Below are 24145 nucleotides of genomic sequence, written 5' to 3'. Positions count from 1 at the left end.
GCTACAGCCTCCTTTAAGGTACCTGTAGAGAGCGATAAGGTCGCCCCTGGGCCTCCTCTTCTCCAGGCTGAACAAGCCCAGCTCCCTCAGCCGCTCCTCATAAGACTTGTTCTCCAGACCCCTCACCAGCTTCGTCACCCTCCTCTGGACTCTCTCGAGCACCTCCATGTCCTTCTTGCAGAGAGGGGCCCAAAACTGAACGCAGTACTCGAGGTGCGGCCTCACCAGAGCTGAGTACAGGGGCACAATCACTTCCCTCGCCCTGCTGGCCACACTGTTTCTTGTGCAAGCCAGGGTGCCGTTGGCCTTCTTGGCCACCTGAGCACACTGCTGGGTCATATTCAGCCGACTATCAACCAATACTCCCAGGTCCTTCTCTGCCAGGCAGCTTTCTAACCACTCGCCTCCCAGCCTGTAGCACTGCTTGGGGATGTTGTGCCCCAGGTGCAGGACCCGGCACTTGGCCTTGTTGAACTTCATGCAGTTGGCCTCAGCCCATCACTCCAGCCTATCCAGATCCTCCTGCAGAGCCTTCCTACCCTTGAGCAGATCGACACAGGCACCTAACTTGGTGTCATCTGCAAACTTCCTGAGGGTGCACTCAATGCCCTCATCTAGATCATCGATAAAGATATTAAAGAGAACTGGCCCCAGTACTGAGCCCTGGGGGACGCCACTAGTGACCGGCCTCCAACTGGATTTAACTCCAGTTAAATTGAACTGGATTACAACAGCAGGCATGTTTCCAGCCACACGTGGTTCAGAGGAACATCTCTGCAGAGCCTTGCAAGGACAGAACCCCCCGGCACCTCGCTGCGCACAAGGGGCTCAGCAGCCACTGCACAGCGTGCTTGCGCTCCAGCCGCCTGAGCCTTGTGCATGCCACACCACTGCCAGCCTCTCCCCAGAGGGCTGCCATTCCCCCCTCCGCCCCACAGATTGTGGGGAGGTGCTCCAGCTGACCCAGCCTGGGCCAAAGGTGCCACGAGGGACTCCCCCTGCAGAGGCAAAAATGGAACGCCAAGAATGCCTTTTTCCAGAGAGAAAGCCGAAGAACATGGCAAAGCTGGCAAACCGCAGCCTGCTGCACCCTGAGGGGCAAGGGAAGAGCACACCCTGGGCTGGAACAGCTGGGAGCTGAGAGCTGCAACGTCCCTGACAGCAGTTTTGTTCAGCGGGATCCAGGGCCACGTTGGACAGCCTTGGGTGTGCCTCCCACTGCGCGCTGCAGCCTCTCTCGCCTCCAGATGGGTCACTGTTCTCTGCAACGTGCCGTGCCCTTCAGCACACTTTCCCCCTCTTTTTCTTGGGGAAGAAACCTCTGACTTACTCTCACACCTTCGGTATTTGTGGGTAGGGAAAGGAGGAGAAAATACTCTGTATAGAAATGCCTTCTCCTTCTTATGGGGAGGCAGCAGGCCATCCAGGCAGTGTTCCCTCATTCCCATTACAATTGCCTGCTTTATTCTAACCTGGCTCTCCGCAAGAACGCGGGCTGAACTTCCCAATGGCCTGATGTGCTCATGCAGCAACATGGAAGCTGCTCTGCAAGCTCCGTGCATTCACTGATGGTCAAACGAAACCAAATGCCACTTTGTCCTGGTAAGCGACCAACAAGGGTCACTGAAGTCTGTCGCTGGGGCTGGGGACCCACTGCGTGGGGAACTCCGCTGGCTTCAGCAGAGCCCCTCTGCATGACGTCAGGCAGAATTCTGACCAGAATTGGACTGATTTTGGTCACACCAAGACTAGAGGTCAGACTGATCTTAACAATGTCCTTCAGAGTTTCCTTTAGGAGTATCCTTTCTGTTAAGGGAAGTGTCCCTGCAAATGATGTATAAAATTGACACCACTTCAGCTGCTTTCATTTTTAGTAGAGTTTTGGGATTTCTTAGTTTTTCCTCAACTTTACTCTTTAGCTGAAATAAAGTTCATTTCAAAGCAATTTCTGCTACAGCTACTCGATTCCCCTCCCCAGAATCACAACCCGGGGCTTTGGGCTTTTCCATGTTTATTATTCACTTAGTTCTTCCTTCGTGCTTCCACGGTGGGCAGGAACAGACGTGTCCCCCTGCGCGGCGATGGGGGGCAGCCGGGGGGCTCCTCTCTGCTTGCCTCTCCTCTTCCAGCCGCACGCACAGGCAGCGATGGGACGGAACCGGGACACGCTCCTGGCCTCTCCCCCTCGGCGGGGAGCTCTCAGAGCTCTGCAGGGCAGGCAGCACAGCCCCACCCGGACCCCAGCACGCTCCCACAGCCTGCTGGCACGGCCCTGCAGCCCTGCACACACCCCTGGGCGCCTTTTCCACCACCCGGCCCAGGCCTGGGCTCCGTATCACCTGCTGCCACCCCACAGTGATGCACTGCCCATGTCACAGCAGGCAGGGGGTGCCCCCTGTCACAAAGGGGCGCGGACGGCCTCGGCCCCGGAACACTGGCCCCAACGGCCACGCAGGCCTGAGATGGCTGCCCGTGCTGACAGGGAGGCTGCTCAGCTGCCTGCTCCTGCTGCTCCAGCCTCAGCTCTGGACACACACTCAGCCAGAGGAACTCAGCTCGTCTCTCCTCTCTCCTCAGGCCCACACCTCAAACGGCTTTCAGCACCCTACAGGACACTGACCGAACCAAACCACCGCACACACCTGGCCACTCCTTTCCAGCACTGTGCCGGACAATAGTCCACGCTCTACAGGACAGGTAACATCACCCCAACCCACACCCTACCATGATCTCATAGCAAGCAGACAGGTGACACGTTCGGGCCGGGATGGCAGTGACCGCTCCATCAGGACAACGGGACACGGACAGCCTCGGTGAGATGCTAGAGACTCTTGGGCAGAGAGGCAGGGGCTGCCCGTGGTCACAGGGGGATGCTGCTCCGTTTGGTGCTTCTTCTCTTTCAGCCAGAATCACGCAGCGACGGGACCAGACCATGGCACAATCCTGGCCTCACTGCCCTCGACCACTCAGCTGGAAGGAAGAGCTGCCAACGCTCTACAGGACAGGTAAGATCGCCCCAACCCACACCCTACCATGGTCTCATAGCAAGCAGCCAGGTGAGACGATTGGGCCAGGACGACAGTGACCGCTCCATCAGGATGATGGGAAGACGGACGGATGTGGTGAGACGCTGGAGACCCTTGGGCAGGGGCAGCCCATGGTCACAGGGGGACGTTGCGCGGTTTCTTCCTGCTCTTTTAAAGCCAGACACACACGGCAATGAGACCAGACCACGGCACGCTCCTGGCCTCTCTCGCCTTGACAACTCAGCTCGAAAAGATGCCAGCACTCTACAGGACAGATAAGACAGCCCCAACCCATTCCCCACCATGGTCTCACTGCCGGCCGGGCGGTGATGGCTTGGCCCAACACAGCTGACTCTTGGCTGTCAGGAGACACAGGCTGGACGGCATTAATGTCAGGCTGGGAGAGCCTTAGGCTGGGAGGCATGGTCTGCTCCTGGCCACAGGGGAAGGCTGCTCTCTTTTGGCTTCCTCTCTTACAGCTGGAAACACACACAGCGATGGGACCAGACCATGGCACGATCCTGGCCTCACTGCCCTCGACCACTCAGCTGGAAGGAAAAGCTGCCAACGCTCTACAGGACAGGTAACATCACCCCAACCCGCACCCTACCATGATCTCATATCAAGCAGGACAGTGACACGCTCAGGCCAGGACGGCAGTGACCGCTCCATCAGGACGACGGGACACGGACAGCCTCGGTGAGACGCTAGAGACTCTTGGGCAGAGAGGCAGGGGCTGCCCGTGGTCACAGGGGGATGCTGCTCCATTTGGTGCTTCTTCTCTTTCAGCCAGAATCACAGAGAGATGGGAACAGACCACGGCACAATCCTGACCTCACTGCCCTCGACCACTCAGCTGGAAGGAAGAGCTGCCAATGCTCTCCAGGACAGGTAAGATTGCCCCAACCCACACCCACCACAGTCCACAGCAGACAGACAGGTGACATGATCGGACCAGGACGGCAGTGACCGCTCCATCAGGACAACGGGACACGGACAGCCTTGGTGAGACGCTAGAGACTCTTGGGCAGAGAGGCAGGGGCTGCCCGTGGTCACAGGGGGATGCTGCTCCGTTTGGTGCTTCTTCTCTTTCAGCCAGAAACACACAGCGATGGGACAAGACCACAGCACGCTCCTGGCCTCGCTGCCCTTGAGAATTCAGCTGGAAGGAAGAGCTGCCAACGCTCTACAGGACAGATAAGCGATCCCCAACCCATACCCCACCACAGTCTCACAGCATGCCAGAAGATGACACGGTTGGGCTACGAGGGGCATCTCCTGGCCGTCAGGGAGACGTGAGATGGACAGCCTTGGAGTGAGGCTGGGAGAGCCTTGCTCAGGGAGGAAGGGATGGCTTTCAGTGTTGGCAGGGGGTGGCTGCTCTGTTTGTCACCTCCTCTGTTACAGGTGGACTCACTGAGAGTGAGGGAACGAAGCCATGGCACACTCCTGGCCTCTCTCTTCCAGCACTCTGATGGAGAATTCACCACGCTCTCCAGGACAGATAAGATCACCCCAACCCATTCCCCTCCCCGGTCTCACTGCCTGCGGGAAGGTGATGGGCTTGGCCCAACACGGCTGACTCTTGGCTGTCAGGGAGACACAGGCAGGACGGCCTTGCTGTCAGGCTGCGAGTGCCTCACGCAGGGAGGCTGGGACTGCTCCTGGCCATGGGCTGGGGCTGCTCTTTTTGATCATTTTCCTTTCTCACCCCATCACAGAGCCCCGAGCACACCAAGGTGTGCCACTCTCCCTTCCCTCCTCTGCCCAATCCATCCACGGCCACTGACCTGGAAGCTGCTGCAGCTTTCTACAACCGCAGCCACCGAAGGAGCAGGAAGCACACAAGGACCCCGTCTCTACCCTACTGTGGTCCTACAAGCACAACAACGGGCCCTGCAGCTATGGACAAAGAGAGCTCGGCACGCCTCCACGCCACCCCACCCCATCCCATGTCTCTCTCTAATGTTGCTCAAATAAACGTTCTGATTCACAACCTCATCGGCTGCTTTTTCCTGCCCTTCCTGGGGAAACCTTGCGGGGCTTTGCCTTTTGCAGAAGGAGCGAGTGCACCAGCCTCCTCTTCTTCAGACACTGGCATCAAGAGTATTTCAAAGCAGATTAAGGGTCCTAATTTAAGACCGGTGTCTGCAGGCGTGGGTCTGGAAACCAGTTTGCTCCCTCTTTTACCAAGGGACCACACGTGTATAAGGAAGGAAGAACACTTAACACAAAAACCTCATCTGCTCTGATGGAACTGCTTGAGGGAATTCCCCTTCCTGACATGCGCTCTGCACCCAACGTGCAGCCGCTGGGGGGGCTGCCCCGCAGCTGTAAATCAAAGAGAACCATGCTTTCTACCTGGGAAATTAAGCGCCTCTCATAGCTTTGCTGCACATTTCTCCCACGCACCAGCCTTGCCAGGGCTGGCCATCACAGCTCACTTTAGGCCAACTTCTTCCCAGTGGGCTTGGCTACCTCCTGGTTACAAACCTGACTGCCAGAAGCAAACTGGGACTGATTAAAAACAAAAGCCCAGGGGACGGCGCTACTTTTGCACACTCACGTTCCCGACTCTTGTAGGAGACGCATCCAGAAATGCCCCATGCACTGAAACACAGACCTGCGCTGGGAGGGAACCTACAGAACCTTTCTACCCTCGAGCAGATCGACACATGCACCTACCTTGGTGTTGTCTGCAAACTTACTGAGGGTGCACTCAATGCCCTCATCCAGATCATCGATAAAGATATTAAAGAGAACTGGCCCCAGTACTGAGCCCTGGGGGACGCCAGTAGTGACTGGCCTGCAACTGGATTTAACTCCATTCACCACGACTCTTTGGGCCCAGCTACCCAGCCAGTTTCCAGCCGAACGAAGTGTACGCCAGTCCAAGCCAAGAGCAGCCAATTTCTCGAGGAGAATGCTGTGGGAAATGGTGTCAAAAGCCTTACTGAAGTCAAGGTAGACCACATCCACAGCCTTTCCCTCATCCACTAAGCACGTCACATTGTCATAGAAGGAGATTGGGTTCGTCAAGCAGCACCTGCCTTTCAGAAACCCATGCTGACTGGGCCTGATCGCCTGCTTGCCCTGCAAGTGCCACGTGATGACACTCAAGATAATCTGCTCCATGAGCTTCCCTGTCACTGAAGTCAAACTAACAGGCCTATAGTTTCCCAGGTCTACCTTCCGGCCCTTCTTGTAGATGGGTGTCACATTTGCTAGCCACCAGGACCTTCCCCGATAGCCAGGACTGCAGATAAATGATGGAAAGCGGCTTGGTCAGTTCTTTCGCCAGTTCTCTCAGCATCCTAGGGTGGATCCCATCCGGCCCCTTCGACTTGCATACATCTAAGTGCTGTAGCAAGTCGCCAACCATTTCCTCATGGATAGTGAGGGGCATAGTCTGCTCCCCATCCCCTTCCACCAGCTCAGGGTACCGGGTATCTAGAGAACAGCTGGTCTTGCTACTAAAGACTGAGGCAAAGAAGGCATTACGCACCTCAGCCTTTTCCTAATCTCTGGTCACTAAGTTTCCACCTGCATCCAGTAAAGAATGGAGATTCTCCTTAGTCCTCCTTTTCGTGTTAATGTATTTATAAAAACATTTTCTATTGTCTTTAACAGCAGTAGCCAGATTGAGCTCCAGATGAGCTTTGGCCTTTCTAATTTTGTCCCTACACATCCTTACAATGTCCTTATAATCCTTCTGAGTGGCCTGTCCTCTTTTCCAAAGATCATAAACCCTCTTTTTTTTCCTAAGCTCTAGCCACAGCTCTCTGTTCAGCCAGGCCAGTCTTCTTCCGTGCCGGCTCATCTTTGGGTACGTGGGGACAGACCGCTCCTGAGCCATTAAGATTTCCTTCTTGAGGAGTGCCCAGCCTTCCTGGACTCCTCTGCCCTTCAGAACTGCCTCCCAGGGGACTCTGCCAACCAGCGTCCTGAACAGCTCAAAGTCTGCTCTCCAGAAGTCCAATACAGCGGTTTTACTGGTCCCCCTCCTGACTTCACCAAAAATAGAGAACTCTACCATTTTGTGGTCACTCTACCCAAGACAGCTCCTGACCACCACATCTCCCACCAGTCCTTCTCTGTTTGTGAACAGAAGGTCCGGTGGGGCACCTCCCCTGGTAGGCTCACTAACCAGCTGCATCAGGAAACTATCTTCCACACTCTCCAGAAACCTCCTAGACTGCTTCCTCTGAGCTGTATTGCATTTCCAGGATATGTCTGGGAAGTTGAAGTCCCCCATGAGGACAAGAGCTGACGATTTTGCAACTTTTGCCAGCTGCCTGTAGAATTCCTCATCCGTCTCCTCATCCTGGTTTGGCACTCTGTAACAGCCCCCCACCAGGATGCTTGCCTTGTTGGCCTTCCTGCCGATCCTAACCCATAGGGACTCAACCTTATCATTCCCAGTCTCAGTCTCGAGTTCCACAACATCAAAACACTCTCTAACATAGAGAGCCACACCACCACCCCTTCTGTGCTGCCTGTCCCTTCTGAAGAGCCTATAGGCAGTCATTGCAGCACTCCAGTCATGGGAGTAGTCTCACCACATTTCCGTGATGGCAATCAAGTCATAGCTAGCCTGCTGCACAATGGCTTCCAGCTCCTCACGTTTGTTGCCCATGCTGCTTGCATTCGTGTAGATGCACTTCAGCTGGGCCATTGCCTGCTCCCCAGGCCCTGACATTGTTCTCCCTGGCACACCTCTAACAAGCCTTAATCCCTCTCTGTCCCTCTTCCTACCTAGTTTAAAGCCCTCTCAATGATCCCTGCCAGCTCCTGTGCTAGTGTCTGTTTTCCCCTTCGAGACAGGTGGGACCCATCTGCAGTTAGCGGGCCGGGTGCCGAGTAAAGTGTCCCATGTTCAAAAAAAAAAACAACTAAATTTCTGTGTTGGCACCAGCCTCTGAGCCACCTGTTTATCAGGTGGTCTTTCCAAGTCTTCTCTGTACCCCTCCCCGCCACTGTAGGGATGGAGGAAAGCATGACCTGTACTCCCACTCCATCTACTAATCGTCCCAGTCCCCTAAAGTCCCGTTTGATAGCCTTCAGGCTTCTCTCTTCAATATCATCTCTGCCAGCCTGGACTATCAAAAGAGGATAGTAGTCAGAGGGGCAAATCAGGTTGGGAAGCTTTCTGACAATGATGTCCCTGACCCTGGCACCAGGGAGGCAGCAGACTTCCCTATGGGTAGGGTCAGGTCAACAAATAGGGCCCTCTGTTCCCCTGAGAAGGGAGTCGCCTACAATCACCCTTCTTTCTTTCTTAGTGGAGGCAGTCCTGAGGTGTGGAGTCGACTTCTTTGCCCTAGGCATCCTCCTGGGTAGACTGTTCACCTCATCCACACCCACCGGTCTCTCAAGCTCCAGGGCCTCAAACCTATTGTGTATGGGCACCTGGGGAGGCAGGGCCGCTAGGGAGAGGGGTTGCCTGCGACATCAAACAGGGACCTGTTTCCATTCCTCCTCATTTCCTAGGTACGTCTTGTTCAAGTTCACATATGTCTGTGTACAGGCTCTGACGAAACTATTAATGCACTGATGAATTTTGAAAGATTGGACTATGCAAGCAATTGTACAAAACAGCTGATGTCGCGAACCAGCTAAGGACAAGTTAGACTGAAAATCATTGTGGATCAACTGAAGATAAAGGCTGATGCCCCATTTTGGGGAAAGGCAGCATGAAATACAGTCCAGATCAGAAAAAGACAGGACTGTGAGGATTGACTTGAGAACTCTCAAGATGCGTTGGAAAAATATAAAGCAAGGCTCTCAAATCAGACAGTAAGTAGCTACTGGGTAGTTCCTTGTCACTTTTCACAGAATTGCTTTTGTGTTACACAGGAATATTTATGACAGGAATAACCTACAAGTAGAAACCCAAATGAGATGGTATACCACAGCATGACACACAGACTAAAATGCTTTTCATTAGACAGAGAGATACCTAAGAAGCAAATATACTACAGGTGAAGTTAGCGCTGAATCAACCCCTTCCTGAACATGCCAATGTAGCACTTGGTATTTAGTCTTAAGGAATCTAACTGTGGAACTAAACACAAGTATTCAAATAAAATGGCACGTGACCTAGGGCCTCCATCTGCTGAACCAGGAGAAGATAGGTCTCCCTTCAGTCTCATATCTTATTTACAAGCCCAGTGTGGATGTTACGGCTGGCACATTAAGGCATCTAAAATGGCAGTAGGAATGTCTTTAAATCCCCATCCTTAGGTCTCTTAGTAATGTCAGAGTGGTGTCATACAGGACTCTCAGAACTAGCTTCTGACTGTATTATTTTGCTAGATTAATTAATTAAAATAATTAAATTCTTCTAATTTATGCCCTTTTCCTCTATTGAGTCACCCTCCAGTTTTGCAAAACCAAAAAGAATTGTAACCCACAACTTTGGGAATGTGGTATCACATATCATTGACATAGTTTTGTACTGACAGCATGGATTCTTTTTTGTGGAGTATTCATGTACTTGTAAATGCACGGATGTAGAGAGAGATGAAAGCCCATTAAAACATGTATCATTTTCATGGGTTTTTGTGTGTGTTTTCTTTTTTTAATTCAAAGTTTCTGGTTAATTTTTACCTCTGTAATTTCATATTTTCAAGTGGAAAAATATTTTCTATAAAGGTTAATGCAGCAATCATAACCAGAGCCTTGAATATGACCTGGTAGCATATGAAGTGCTGCTTTAATGGGTCATTTGAGATTAACTGTAGAGATGACAGTTAACTCCTGTTAACCTACTTGTAATCTTGATAGTGACAGCAAAAAATAAACAAATAAATAAATAAATTTGACTTTAAGTTGTTAATTACCTTTTAGATATAGAAACAATTATGGAAAATTCTAAGCAGCTTGCCAGTTTTAGAATCTATGTATTTCTGGAATGTTCTTTGCCTATTCATTACAGACACAAAACGAAATTCTTGCCCAGTTAATTTCTGCTAGGCCAGGCTTTTGACCCAGATCACTGTGTAGTCCTTATGCTACCTGGAGATAGATCTGGGGGCTTTCATGCAATGGGCTTGTTCTGTGTGGATTTATATTCCTTGAAGTTTAAAAATTTTCTTGTCTTTTTAGAATTCAGGCCTGCAAAAATAACCCAGAGGTACAGACTCTGCAAAATACATACACATCCACAACCACACGGTCTGCAAAAATGAGTATATAAATTTATGTGTACATACATACATGAACATACACTTATATGAATGTTATATGAACATAGCTAAAAATCTATGACTGGACATATGTGTATATATAATATACATCTCTGAATATATACATATGTATATATATACATACACACACACACACACATTTTAAAAACATTTAAAGCAACCTCTTAAGAAATTACAGCTATATGAATACAACTAAATCAGTCTTCTTATTCTACAGTTTGTGGGTATCCACATCAATTGTACTGACCACATTTCCACCATTATTCATTTTTGATTTATGAGCAAGTGTATGTGTATGTGTGTGTGCATGAGGTTGTTCATTCCAATCCAAACAGTATTTTGGAAATTGACTCATTCGAACTCATAGTGTCTATTCTTGGTAACTGCTTCCTGTTTCTAGAAGAAGAATAGTCAGTCTGTTTCTATTTCTTTTAGGTTGTCACACTAAACGTAATGCAAGATGAAATCCCATTCAAAACAGCATAAATCACTAATAGAAATATTCTGAAAAAGAGAAACAAAGAAAAAGGAAGAAAGAAGAAAACAACAGAAACAAAGAACAGAAACAAAGGGAAACACCAAACAATTCCAACGTCAAGTGTCAAATATAAATGAGCTCCTATTGTTCCTATATAATCACTTGACATGGAGAAACAATACAAAACTTTTACTACCTAGTATAACGAGAGTCTCATTAAGCTAAGCCTAAAATACAGAAGAATTTTCATTATCTTGGCAAGAGTTCCCAAAGCATTAAGATGGGGCAGATGTAATGTTTTTCACAGTAAGTAAAAACACTTCTTAGAAGCGAGAAACAGACAACATTTATGACTTAGCTGTATGATTTTTGAGTGCATTTTGACAGACAGAAGCAAAAAAGAAGGGTTGTGATTTTTACTTTATGTACTGGTATTAAGAAAAAATTGTATCACAAAGACAAATCAGTTAAGATTTTCAAATAGCATATAGCTTCAGGAAGCCCATAGATTATCTCATCTATCACCATATCAAAGAGATATTTTTGCCTTACCCTTCTCCTCATCAGGCTTTCATATTGCAACAGTTACCAAGTGTTTACTAGCACAAGATAAAACCACTTTTTTTTTTTTAAAAAGACATTAGGAGACATTAACCAATTAGGTGATTTGAGGCACAGTGTTATATCCTGAAAAGTTTAATTTAGTTCAAATGTGTTTCAAATGTGCTTGATTTGCAAGGCGTACAGATACTATTTCTAATTCTTCATTAAAATCTCTTGTTGCTTATGGGATGCAAAAAATATAAATTACCTATAAAACTTTCAATTTTCTTTTTTAAATTGTGCAGCTTAATAGAATTAAGTGTGGGTTTCTAGGAAGACAAATGTCATATCCCTTCAACATTAATTGGAAGGAAAGATATGCAAATATCTTTTAATAACAAAGTATTGTAATTTATTTGGTATCCTGCTTATGAATGTGGGCTTGAAGCCAAATTATGTACACAAAGCCACCCAAATGAGTTAGGCTGCACCAACAGCTGCTGCAATCTGCTATAACCATTGCATTACAACACACTGGAGACAGCATTAATGCAATATTTTGAAATTAATTATTTTTACTTGGATGCTCTTGAATTATTTCAGGGTATCACTCCAAATGATATCAAAGGGTGACAACTGAGGATCATTTTACTCCACAGGTAGCAAACATCTGATAATTTTATTTTTCTGCAGCAAACCAAAGCTGCAGTTTACACTACACAAAACAGTTTTCAAAGGGATTTATGGACAGTCAGTATGTATGGCACCTGCATCACTGCATCTTTCATTCAATCTGTCTAAGTCCTTCTTGTATGCAAATGACCAGCTCTAAGAAATTGGTATTAAATAAACTGCTGATGAAAGGTTGAATTATTTTGGCTCACAATTCCTAGCTCAGTGGTTGTCTATTTTGTTATGTGATCCAATGAACACAGAGGGAGTGACCTAGGAGTGAATTTTATACAGATAACAAAATCACTGGAGATATTTTTCCACTGTATTTCATGCTCTGTGTAAATTAATGGGATAAATCTTCTGTTTTCATGACCCTCTGTACACCAGATGAAGTAGCAACAGAATATGATAGAGTATTATATAGAGTATTCCACACCTAAATCTTAATTTGAATAAGGACAGGATTTAGGTGGAAAGGTACGTTGAATAAATGTTATAGGCATATAGAGTGAAAGTGAGAGAGGGAAAAAAAAAAAAAAGTTGTCCTCAAATACACTGGATCTAGTACCTCTTAACTGTCACTCTATTCTTTTTCATATCCTTCTACCTTTCCCCAACCACATTATCCCTTCTTAAGTAAAATCTCTTTCTTCTCCCCTCTCTCCTTTTCTTGCTTGGAGAAGAGGTGGTACAAAACATAGCCTTGTTCCAGGTTGTGGAGTGGGGTCAGTAATCACTGCTATGTTCATTCCAGTCTGAACAGGAGGGATGCGAGTCACAGAAAGGGAAGGATGGACAGACATTGACAATAAAGGGGAATTAACAGAAGCTGTAACAGGTTGGCCTGTCCAGCACTGAAGGGCTTGAGCTGTGCTCCCTGCACACTCAGTCAGCAAATCGAGACTGCATTATATGCTTTATACTGCAAGAAGAAACAAGAAGATAAAAATCAATCACTTGCTATGATCTTCCAAATATGGTTCCCATTTTAAAGTCAGTGGTTGTTTAAATAAAACAAAATTCAATTAAAAATTGGAAACATGCAAATGGATAAAAGAGGTTGTTTTTCTGGTAACCCCTTTTCACTCCTTGCCTCCAACCCTCTGAAACCTATGAGTCTCCTGCAGGTGAAAGGTTTTGATTTCATAACACTGCTTAACAGTGCTACAAGCTACATGATCTAAGTGTAGAGTCAGAAAGTAGTACCAGGTCATAACGACAGCATTTCCCACTCATGATGATATAAATGACTACGTATGCTTCAATGCTGCAGAGAATCAGAGCCAGCATGTACATCTTACTTTCTGCCAGTTCAACTCTTTTGTTGTTCTTTCTCAAAACTGCACTTGTAAAACGATGAAAATAACTTTTTTTCCTACAAATATTCATTGTTCTGTGCTTTACAAAAGCAGAACACACCACTTTAAACTGTGGTAACACAATGAGTTGGACTGACACAACTGAGGGGCAGTTCTGGCAGAGTGGAAAGGAGGGAGACGAAACAACTGTAAAGAGAAGGGCGTGAACATGTAAGACTGAACTTGCTACTTGAACTTGACAAAGGAATAAAATGGTGGAGGCACAATTTAAAGCTGTTTGTCTTAGTTTCCTATGGGATAAAAAGTCATGTATAGTTGTGCTGGAACCTAGGTCAATGTTCAGGGACTGTATCTTTGATTTACAGTTATTCACCATCTGCATTCTGCTGGGGATGTCACTCAACTTCTATTCATAAAAAATAAGGAAGCAACTAAATGCTCACATGTCCAGTAGGTGCAAACATAAAAGCCACCATAGAAATCCAATGTAAAAGTTAGAAGAGATAGACACTTGTTATCTTAGAAACATTGTTTGACATCCAAATGCAGGCAGTCACTGTGCAGGCTTGGTAGAGATGAGAGAAATAGTGAGAAGTCAACAGGGAAAGAAGCCAAAATGAAGCAGAATGCTAAAAAAATTGAAAGAAAGGAAGGAAGGAAGCGCTGATATAGTGGGCCTAAGAAAAGAAAAAGCAAAGGGAGAGAGATTGTGGGTAATGTGTAATCTGGAAAGAACACAGATTAGAAAAAAAAGAAATGGTGAATCACAGAACCGTTACAGTTGGAAAAGACCTCCAAGATCATCTGGTCCAACCACCACCCTACTGCCATTGTCACCCACTAAACCGTGTCCCTAAGCATCACGTCCAACCTTTCCTTAAACACCCGCAGGGACGGTGACTCCAACACTTGCCTGGGCAACCCGTTCCAGTGCCTGACTGCTCTTTCTGAGAAGAAATATCTCCTCATTTCTAACCCAAACTTCCCCTGGAGCAACTTGAGGGCATTCCCTCTAGTCCTATCACTAGTTATCTGCGAGAAGAGGCAGACCCCCAGCTCCCCATACCTTTCTTTCAGGTAGTTGTAGAGAGCAATGAGGTCTCCCCTGAGCCTCCTCTTCTCCAGACTAAACAACCCCAGTGCCCTCAGCCGCTCCCCATAGGACTTGTGTTCCAGGCCCTTCACCAGGTCTTCACCAGGACCTTGGCCATGTTGAACCTCATCTCATCAGCCTCTGCCCATCGACCCAACCTGCCCAGGTTCCTCTGCAGGGCCTTCCTACCTTCCAGCAGATCAACACTTCCCCCCATCTTGGTGTCATCTGCAAACTTACTGAGGGTGCATTCAATTCCCTCATCCATAACATCAATAAAGATATTAAAGAGGATGGGGCACAACACCAAACAAATAAATTGCCCCAGTAAATAAACAGGAATTCAATAAAGAAACACTGTCTCTGATAAAGGTATTCCTACTAGTGGAAACAAATACTAAATATTAGCTAACGTCTCACACTGAAGCCTGGAAGAGCACATTAGAACGGAATCCAAAGGGTTTTTCCATCATCTGCTGCATTTCCCCCCCAGTGAGCTGTTGCTGCAGACAGTGCCCAAGAGATGGCAGTCTTGTACATAGTATAGCAAGTAATAAAAACAAAACCAAACCAAAACAAAAACAAACAAAAAAACAGTTAAATATGGAATTTTGTAGCAGTATACTCCTAAAGATTGTTGCCACTACTGGATTCACGTGGAAAATCATTCTGAAAGAGTTCCTTGTTTTTCACTCTAATATGAAGTTTATTGGGTCCTCTATGCTCAATAGAAAATCAGGCTGTTTTAAGAATAAGCTACTAACAATCAGCCACTTGAGAAAACTGCAAATGCACATGTTCGCAGATTCTGAAGACACAAGCATCTTCTGGAAAGACGAAGGAAGTAATATTTTTTTTTCTGTATGTCAGTAGTGAACATAATAATTGGTTAGAACTTTAAAGTATGGTAAGAAAATATTTTCTAACATAAGGATGGTGAATTGTTAGACTAGACTGCCCAGGGAGACTATAGTACCTTCAGGACTGGGAGGGCTCTTTAATTTTACGCACAAAATTTTATACATACAACAAGGTAAACAAAGCATGAGACTCCGGAATTAACATATGGTAATTGCTTATCTTTTCTATGGTATTTGACAAAAGAGTTACATTTAAACCATGATTTTGAGAAATAAAAAGCATTTAGAGGTGATATACCACCTGAACCATATAAAATATAGCTCTGACCACCTGAACCATACAAAGTTCAAATGTCAGGTGGAACTAAAACGGTAGCCTGGTATATGAAGCAAAAAGAGTTGCAACTTTTTCTTTTCTAAAGATACCCTGTGAATTTCCTGCCACAAAGTCAATTAGGACCGTATGGAATATTTAGTAGCAGTGCTTATTCATGAGAAGAAATATTAGTGAGTGAGGCTATCTAACAAAGAACATTTAGTAAAACCAGATGAATAAAAAGATAACAGGTATTAAAAAAAAATCCCACCCCTGAAACGGGAGATTTTCTTAAGAATTTATGAAGATGACGTGCCCACTAAATTGGAAATCCTACTACCATACGATCTAATCACAGACCATCCTGCTCATCTGAGCAAGCAGCTAACACCATCAGAAGAAAGGAGTACTAAGCAGAAGCCAGAGGAAGATATATAGAACAATACCATCTCTCTAGTCTTACTGATAAAACGAAACTTGCCACAGAAATCTTGAGGAAACAGGTTTACTTGCTGTTATGCTATAATAGATTGTGAAGAAAAAAAAAAATCAACTTAAGCTTTGAAGATTTTTTTCCCGCTACTCATCACAAATAAAATTACTAGTCTATATGTACCTGAAGATGATGTATACACTAAGATATTTAAACACAGAGAAATACAAGAATTTTATGGGGAATTTACATCTCTTCATATTTATTTGCCAGACATTTGAATGTCCTTTTGTGGAAATTAAAATAATTCTGATCGTATTACCTTCATTGGCATTTGGTGGTTCATTCACTTTAATCTGTTTATGAGCTGTTTACATTTTCCATGACGTATCACTCAAGATTCACTCATATTGAAGTTAAGTCTTTCTGTCCATTTTGTGAGCTATTTCAGCTACTTGTTGCACAGTAAGAAGCATTCTCTAATAACTAGCTGAATAGTTTATTTTGGTTTTAATTTACAGAAATAATCCCTCTCTCCAGCTGGGGGTGAATAGTTAAAGGAATAATCCCTGTCAGAAATTTCCTGCACACCAAGAATGCAAACAGAAGAATTTGTTGCTTATCTGATGGACTTTTTAAAAAAAAAAAGTTTACTTGACAATAGGAGCAAGCGATAATGAGAGGTCTATGCCATGACGAAGGGACACCAAACCAGAGGCAGAGAATTGTAACTAAAAATGGGACTCACAACCCCAAGCTGCCAAGAAGCAGAGTAAACAATCTCACATGGCGCCTCATGCTACAGTGTTTAGACTGCTTCCAATATCTGAGTTAACTCAGGTACCTCCGCAGTGTCAACATGCAGTCACAACTGCCCTCTTCTCTGAGTCAATAAATAAGCATCGATTATTTCCTTCTTCACATTAGTTCAAAAACACTGGCAAATGTTTAGGCATCTGCATCTGTGCTAGAGGTTCACTTCACATGTATTTGTCTACCGTGATGAGTAGCCATGCAGAGAAGAGTGCAGAGCAGTAAAGAAAGAATTGCTTCATGCACGTTAGTGCCTTTGCATGTTCTGCATGGGCATTTTGGCATATAAACTTCCCCTGCCTATGGCTGCTTTCCTACCTATACTTAAAACAAAACAAAACAACCAAACAAACAACGAAATAAAAACAGGCATATCAAATGGAAGTGCAGAGAAAAACAAGTAGCAATAACATTATTTTCCATTGCATCTCTCTGCTAATGCTCTCCTCAAGATGGGAAATTCCTTGATGGTTAAATAAAACATTATCCTTACACACAAGGCTCCGTATTTCCTTTGCATATGACATTTCCTCTGACCAGGGCAAAATTACACAACCCAATGGAGACAGCTATAGCTTGACTACATGTAGGAAGGGCCACTGTCATCCATTCCAGTGGATGAGCTCCATAGTTGGGCAGGAGTAACTTCAGAAGTTGTATTTCATGCTAGAGCACACACTGATGTTAGACTGGGGCAAGAATGGATATTTTATCAATCCTGCATTAAAGCAATCACGATTTAACACATACGGAGAGGTTCAACACTTTGAGAGTAAAAGCATATTCCTGTGTTCATTCCTCTTATAACCAGTACACTCCTCACATATAGACAAAAGCACCATTTTATGTTTAACTTGAGTCTGCAACTCTTGCCTACCCAAAGATAAAGATCTATAGCTTATTTGGAGCTGTAACTTAAAGTTTGGGATTCTTTTTATCAGTTCCACAGTGCCTCCATATGACATAATAAAAATTATCAAGTGTCATATATTATCTGATTTAGTATCCTTTTCAGGTATAAGGAAAATGTAAATAAGAATATAATTTGTCCCTGTATTACACTAAATCATTATAAAAAATGAATACTTCAGAATAACTACTTTTTCTTCTTACTCTCCCTTATGTAAAAACATTGGCACTTTCTCTATTTTACAGATGAAATTCCAAAGCTAAAGATTAAATCACAACTATCCCCTAATTCAGGGCACCTAATGTGAAATACCTAAGACCTGTTTTTTAGGTTAGAAACTTCACATCTACTGTGCAGGTAACAGCTGTGTGAGTCATTAAGCTATCTGGTAGCAACAAATGGCATTAGAGCTGCACAGCAAAGGTTTCACAGCGTTTTATCGAAAATTCTTCTTTTTGACAGAGTTTGGACACATGGTTTGTTTTTTATTTGGACTAGAAAAGAAAATTACAAGCAAATTCTCTATCTATTAGAGTGCAATAGAGTTTGATTTCCTAAAATATTAATATCATATGAAAATGGGGTTGTTAATAAAGGGAGATAGGATAATAAGTTTTCACTTTTATCACACATTTAAATTCAACTAGTCTCATTCTCTGAAATTCAAATCAGACAGGAACAATTTATGATGGAGGATCACATCAGAAATTCTATCAAGAACTACATTTTTTTACCAAAATGCGAACTTATATTTGACTCAAATCTGAGTTGTCAGTCAGCAGTTCTTCTGAAAAATCCATTGTTTTTTTTTCAGTGATTCCTCTACCAAAGTGATAGGCAGAGATAAAGGTGCTACAGACAACTCCTTTAACAAGACTAAGCAAGTTAAATGTTTTCATAATATGAACAGGCTTGTTCAGCTTTTTTATGGGTAATATATGCTTGCAAAAGCACGTAATAAATTTCTCTAGAAAAATAAACCACACTCAAAGAGTTATTTTGATACAGATTTAAATTAAATTAAATTTATTACTTAAATTTACTACTCTCAAATTTCTGGTCTAAGATATAATTTTGTTACCAAGAAGCATGTAAATATACATGTATTTAAGATACTTCATAATTATTCTCGAATAATGTGAAAATAGTTAGTTCATTTTCTAATACCTATTCTATTCTACAGATAATTACATTTTTCATTTCATACACTTAAAGGAATAACCTTGTACATAATGGAACAGTTTAAAAATCATAGGACATATACCTTGTTTAGCTTTACAAAATATTCCAATCCAGCTTCCAAGGGATTTGTGTCACAGTTCATCTGTTAAAAAAAAAAAAAAAAAAGCCATCTATACATGAGGGACTGTCACAGGTTTTACTTTCATTATTATTATTATTATTATTATTATTATTATTATTATATGCATTCTTCTTTTTACTCCTGGGTCAATGTCATCTACACTACTGATGTGCAGCCTCCATTTTAATACACCATAAATTTCCTATATGTGATCTGAAGCAGAATATCTGCTATTATCCTTAATATAAAGCATAGATTTGTAAATCATTCTCTTAACTTTCAGTATGCAAAGTAATACACACTTCAATAAGAAACAAGACTCTAGAACCTGCAGAAGCCTGAATAACTGAGGTATAAACATTAACTGTAACACACCAAAATGCCTTAGCTGGAGATGAAAATAAAATACAATGCCAGCTATTTTTATCACCTTCCCATCAAGGGGAAGAGGGACATATGGTTTGTTAGGCAGCAAGAATGAAAATAGTTATACATGGAAAAAGAGAAAGGATTCCCAAATGTCCAGCATTTCACCTTCGTGAATTCTTTCCTTTCCAAAGAATTAGAAAAAAAATCAGGTAAGTGGAAATTATAATGGTTTTCCACAAATTCTCTAGCTCCCCTGAGTAGTTCTTTACTGTGGATGAGCAAATTCAGCAAAAAGAAGCTAATGGGAAATGAAAAAGTTCCAAACACATTATGAAGCAAAAATAATTGGCCTCTCATGACATAGTTACTACAAAAATAAAACATTTTCAGAACCTATCAGCCAAATCTTTGATTTTAGAAGACTAGAGCTCAGCAAAACCCTCATAATTTTGCACAAGATATAAAAACATCAGTGAATCAGCATAAGTGCCTCTTTACCAGTAATTAAATGTTTGTAGTAGTTATCTTTATTTAGAAAAGACACTGTTCAGAATAACAGTTTTTTCCTGTTCAAAGTAAATTTTATTTTCATGCTAAACTTAGAAACTGGAACAAATACCATCTTTGTTAAGTCTAAATATAAGCTGTATAGTCATAATGAAATAAAGAAAATAAACAGAGAGAATAATTAAAAAGTTTTATTTCCTGACCTCTGCCCCCCAGGCTCGGAAGCCCTTTTCTAGCCTTAAAGCATTCAGAGCATATGTTCCAAAGTTGTCAATTCCCTCTTTCTGGCCAGCTTCCATGATTGCACTGTAAAGAGCTACAGAGTCTTCTTTTCTATGATACAGCTCCCAGCCCAATTCACCTGTTTGACAAACAAGACTAGCAGTTTAATCAACTCAACAATGAAACAATCCTAATAAATGCAGTCTCTTCACTGGTAAAAGTGGGGATCACTGCTGTGTTAATTCACATTAGAGGGTCAATTCTGCAATCATATAGAAAGTCAAATTCCCTGCAGGAACCAAAAGAGGATTCATGCCCTAGATCTTAAGCAGAGGCACTATTATTCTAATTTAAACTGTAACTGAAATCTACATGGAAGGGGGAGGGGGAGAAGAGGACAATAAAACATAACTGGTAAGGAAAGGTCATGTAATGAAGTCAATTAGCAATTAAGTTTAAAGGCATTACAAGCAGATGATGAGTTGGCAAATGAACAGCAAATGTAACAGAGTGTAAATAATAAAGTGAGCATGTTTCGTCATATTTACTACACTTCAGCTGCTTCAGAATGCTCTGAATTCAGTTCATTGCAGTAGAGATGGACATAAAAAGAAATAAAAAGTAACCGAGAAAAACAAATACTCAGCACTTCAGTGTTACATTTTCAAAGCACTTGACAAACAATAACATACGGTAATCCAAAAACAATTCCTGACGTTGGTTTTGCAGCAAATACCACAGAGGTTATCAGAACTGGCCTTTTGTTCTGTAAAATAAATATTTACACCATAGGGTATTCTAGAGAAAATGGTCTTGGAAAATTTGGAACAGACCATGACCAGAACACATCTGAAAAATCAATGTACTGCATTTCCTCACACTTTTAAAAATAAAGTGTGGTGAACCTACTACCTATGAATACATATTGAGATGTATTTTTCAATCTATTTTTAGTTATATTTTTTGGCCTCTTTCCTTCTTTATTCTGTCTTTCTTCTCTATCACTTACCTGTGTATGATATCCTAATGGCAGTAACAGCAATATCAGAGAGTTTCAAATGTTTAGATTGGAGAAACTTAAATGAAACGTCACTCAGATCCTCAGCTGTCAACTTCTGGAGGACCTGTCGTGCATATGGACCCGCTACACCAAGTACTCCCATCTCATCTGTCACGTTTTCTATTTCAACTTTGTATCCACCTCTCACTATCTCCTCTTCTATCCATCTGCATGTAAAACACAACAGTGATGTTAGCTTTATGCATTAAAAATAACTGATTCATATAAACATTAAAAATGAAGGGTTTTTTTTGGTTGTTTTTTGTTTGTTTGTTTGTTTGTTTGTTTTGTTACTGTTCATCTTCTGTTGGGATAACTGGTATAGGAACTCAGGTGTCTGTGGTACAGTAAGGAAAGTTCAGAATTTAAATTGGTGGAATCCCAAAGTCCCAGAATGGCTGAGAGTGGAAGGGACCTCTAGGGGTCATCTGGTCCAACCCCTGCCTCAGCAGAGACACCCAGAACACGTTTACCAGGACCATGTCCAGGCAGCTTTTACATATCTCCATGGAAGCAGACTCCACAACCTCTCTGGGCCACCTGTGTCTGTAACGCACACTATAGGCTCATGTTCACCTCGGTGTCCACCAGGACCCCTGGGCCTTTTCTGCCAAGCTGTTTTCCAGGTGGCTGGCCCCCAGCATTTATTAATGCAAGAGGTTGTTCCTCCTCAGGTGCAGGACTCTGCATTTCTTGTTGAACATCATGAGGCTCCTGCCAGCCCATTTCATCAGCCTGCTGAGGTCCCTCTGGATGGCAGTACAACACTCTGGCGTATCAGTCACTCCTACAGCTTTATGCCATCTGCAGTCTTGCAGCGGGTATACTCTGCCCCATCATTCAGATCATTAATGAAGATGTTATACAAGACTGGACCCAGCATTGACCCCTGGTACGCCACTGGTTACTGGCCTCCAACTAGACTTTGCACCACTGACCACCACCCTCTGGGCTCAGCCATTCAGACAGTTTTCAATCCACCTCCCTGTCTGCCTATCTAGCTCGTACATCAACAACTTGTCTACAAGGATCTTAGGGGGGACAGTGTAAAAGGCCTTACTGAAGTCCAAGTGGACAATATCCACTGCTCTCCCCTCATCTACTAGGCTAGCCATTCCATCATAGAAACTTATCAGGTTGGACAAGCATGACTTCTTGGTGAATCCATGCTGACTACTTCTTTTCTATTTCCAAGATAAGAAAAAGAAGTGATATCCTAAGACTGAACAGAGATCTGCCTTTGGATTCAGAATGTGTTAATAAAACTCGACATACTAAAAGATACAAATACATCGAACGTAAGAAACCTCAAGATAAATTTCTGTGTTAACAGAAATGTACAAATGGGATTGTTGCTTCCTGAACATAGTATTTACAGTACTGCCGGGAAGTTTAGTTTTGAGTCTTGCTTTAATCAAATGCATCATCTGGGCACTGTCTTTCAGGAATCTCACAAAATAAATAAAAGGAATGTATTTAAAATAATATAAATTACTGATTTGTTAAAAAGTGTTTAAAGATTTCAGCACCAGGGGAGTACCAAATAGGATGGCAGAAATTCTTTAAAAGTAAATACAGTAGGCCTACCCTTTTTTACTTGCATTTGGTTCCTGAATGTGCCAATGGTTCATTGGTTCAATACACAAGCAGTGTATTATCCGTCATGTGTTAGGGTAGCAAATTCCAGTCTTTTATGTATTGATTCATTTTGAAGAACTGATTTTTCATCAATCTCCCATAAGAAAAAAAAAAATCTTTTTTTTTTTTTCAGTATGTGTGTACAGCCACTAATAGCCTTAGAAATGTTCCAAGGCTTCCAATGTGCATGTAATTGAAAAAGCAAATGAAAATAAGTCAACCTGCAACTGCTTCTAGCTCCTTTCTTTCTTTTATTTTGCTTTGTGACACCAGAGCCCAAAGCAGAGAACATTATCACAGTATCAGGAAGACTGTATTACCCATCTCTGCTGGCCAGGCCAGTGTCTCTGGGGTCAACCATGTTAAAAGGCAATTTTCTTTTTTTACATAAGAGAAAACACTAGAAAGGAACAACCGTGCTGTGTTCCACCATACAATGCCAAATACAAACAAGCTCAATAACAAAACAAGAACTACTCACACTAGAGTATATTACATATTACTATCAGTAAATTATCCTGTCCACCTTTTACACCAACAATTAATCCAGTATTCAACTGCTTATATTTCAGGATTCAGCTTGACTGAGTTTCTAAGAAACCAAGATCAATGAATAAGTAGAATTCTCTTGAACCTATTGCAAGGATTATTGAGTAATAATTAAGAATTTGGCACTTAATAAAAAAGATTTCTATATTAATGTGACTGTACAGCACTATGTACTTACTGTATCAAAAATAAACTCACCTCAGATCATGGAGTTCTGACCCTGAGCCAGTTACAAGCATAAATTCTCCTGGATACAATTGAGAGACTGTTAGCTCAGCATAAACTTTTCCTCTTGGTGTTAACATATGGCTTATATTTGTGGTACCAACCTACAGAAGAAAATTTTCAATATTAAGGATGCAAATTAAAATCTTTGAATTCTTAAACATTATAAAATATATGGAAACATACATTTACTTTAAAGAATAACTTAATATGTTTGTTCTGCTGTGCCTTAATAGGAGAGGTTACATACACAATTGGCCAAGTTTAAGATTTACAATGGAAATTTCATATTTTTCTTCATAGCAAAAATGAAAATTTTGAAATGAGATAAATCAAGACCTTCATAAATATTTGTTATTTGTTTATTAGACAAGACATTCTCAATAATAGATTTTCAGTGCAAACAAAATCAATTTCAGTTTGTTTGCTGATCATCAGAATAAAAAATTCTACTTGTTATTGTCATAAATAATCTTTTTCAATCATGTGATTGACATTTTCAGAGACAAAAATATAACATATCCTTTGCTCCTTACTTAAAGAAAAAAAGATATTGAGCTGGGTTATGCTTTTGTGGTCCTGATTTATGCACATTTTT

The 24145-nt window shown here is 43.0% G+C and overlaps 1 protein-coding gene across 9 annotated transcripts in view; it reads right to left on the bottom strand.

Moving 5' to 3' along the window:
* DMGDH (dimethylglycine dehydrogenase) overlaps window positions 1-24145 on the bottom strand; it is an 88562-nt gene that overhangs the window by 3439 nt on the left and 60978 nt on the right. For all 9 annotated transcript variants that reach the window (XM_080573097.1, XM_080573098.1, XM_080573100.1 and 6 more), the window contains 4 exons: window positions 23521-23651; window positions 21085-21302; window positions 20057-20214; window positions 18939-18998 (listed from right to left, as the gene is read on the bottom strand). In XM_080573097.1, the coding sequence (XP_080429223.1) occupies window positions 18939-18998; window positions 20057-20214; window positions 21085-21302; window positions 23521-23651 (567 nt within the window). The remainder of the gene's footprint in view (window positions 1-18938; window positions 18999-20056; window positions 20215-21084; window positions 21303-23520; window positions 23652-24145) is intronic.

Source organism: Anser brachyrhynchus (assembly GCF_964034855.1).
Source record: "Anser brachyrhynchus genome assembly, chromosome: Z".
NCBI classification, from domain to species: domain Eukaryota; kingdom Metazoa; phylum Chordata; class Aves; order Anseriformes; family Anatidae; genus Anser; species Anser brachyrhynchus.
The sequence above is the reverse complement of the archived record's forward strand: the minus strand, read 5'-3'. Positions and strand labels throughout refer to the sequence as shown.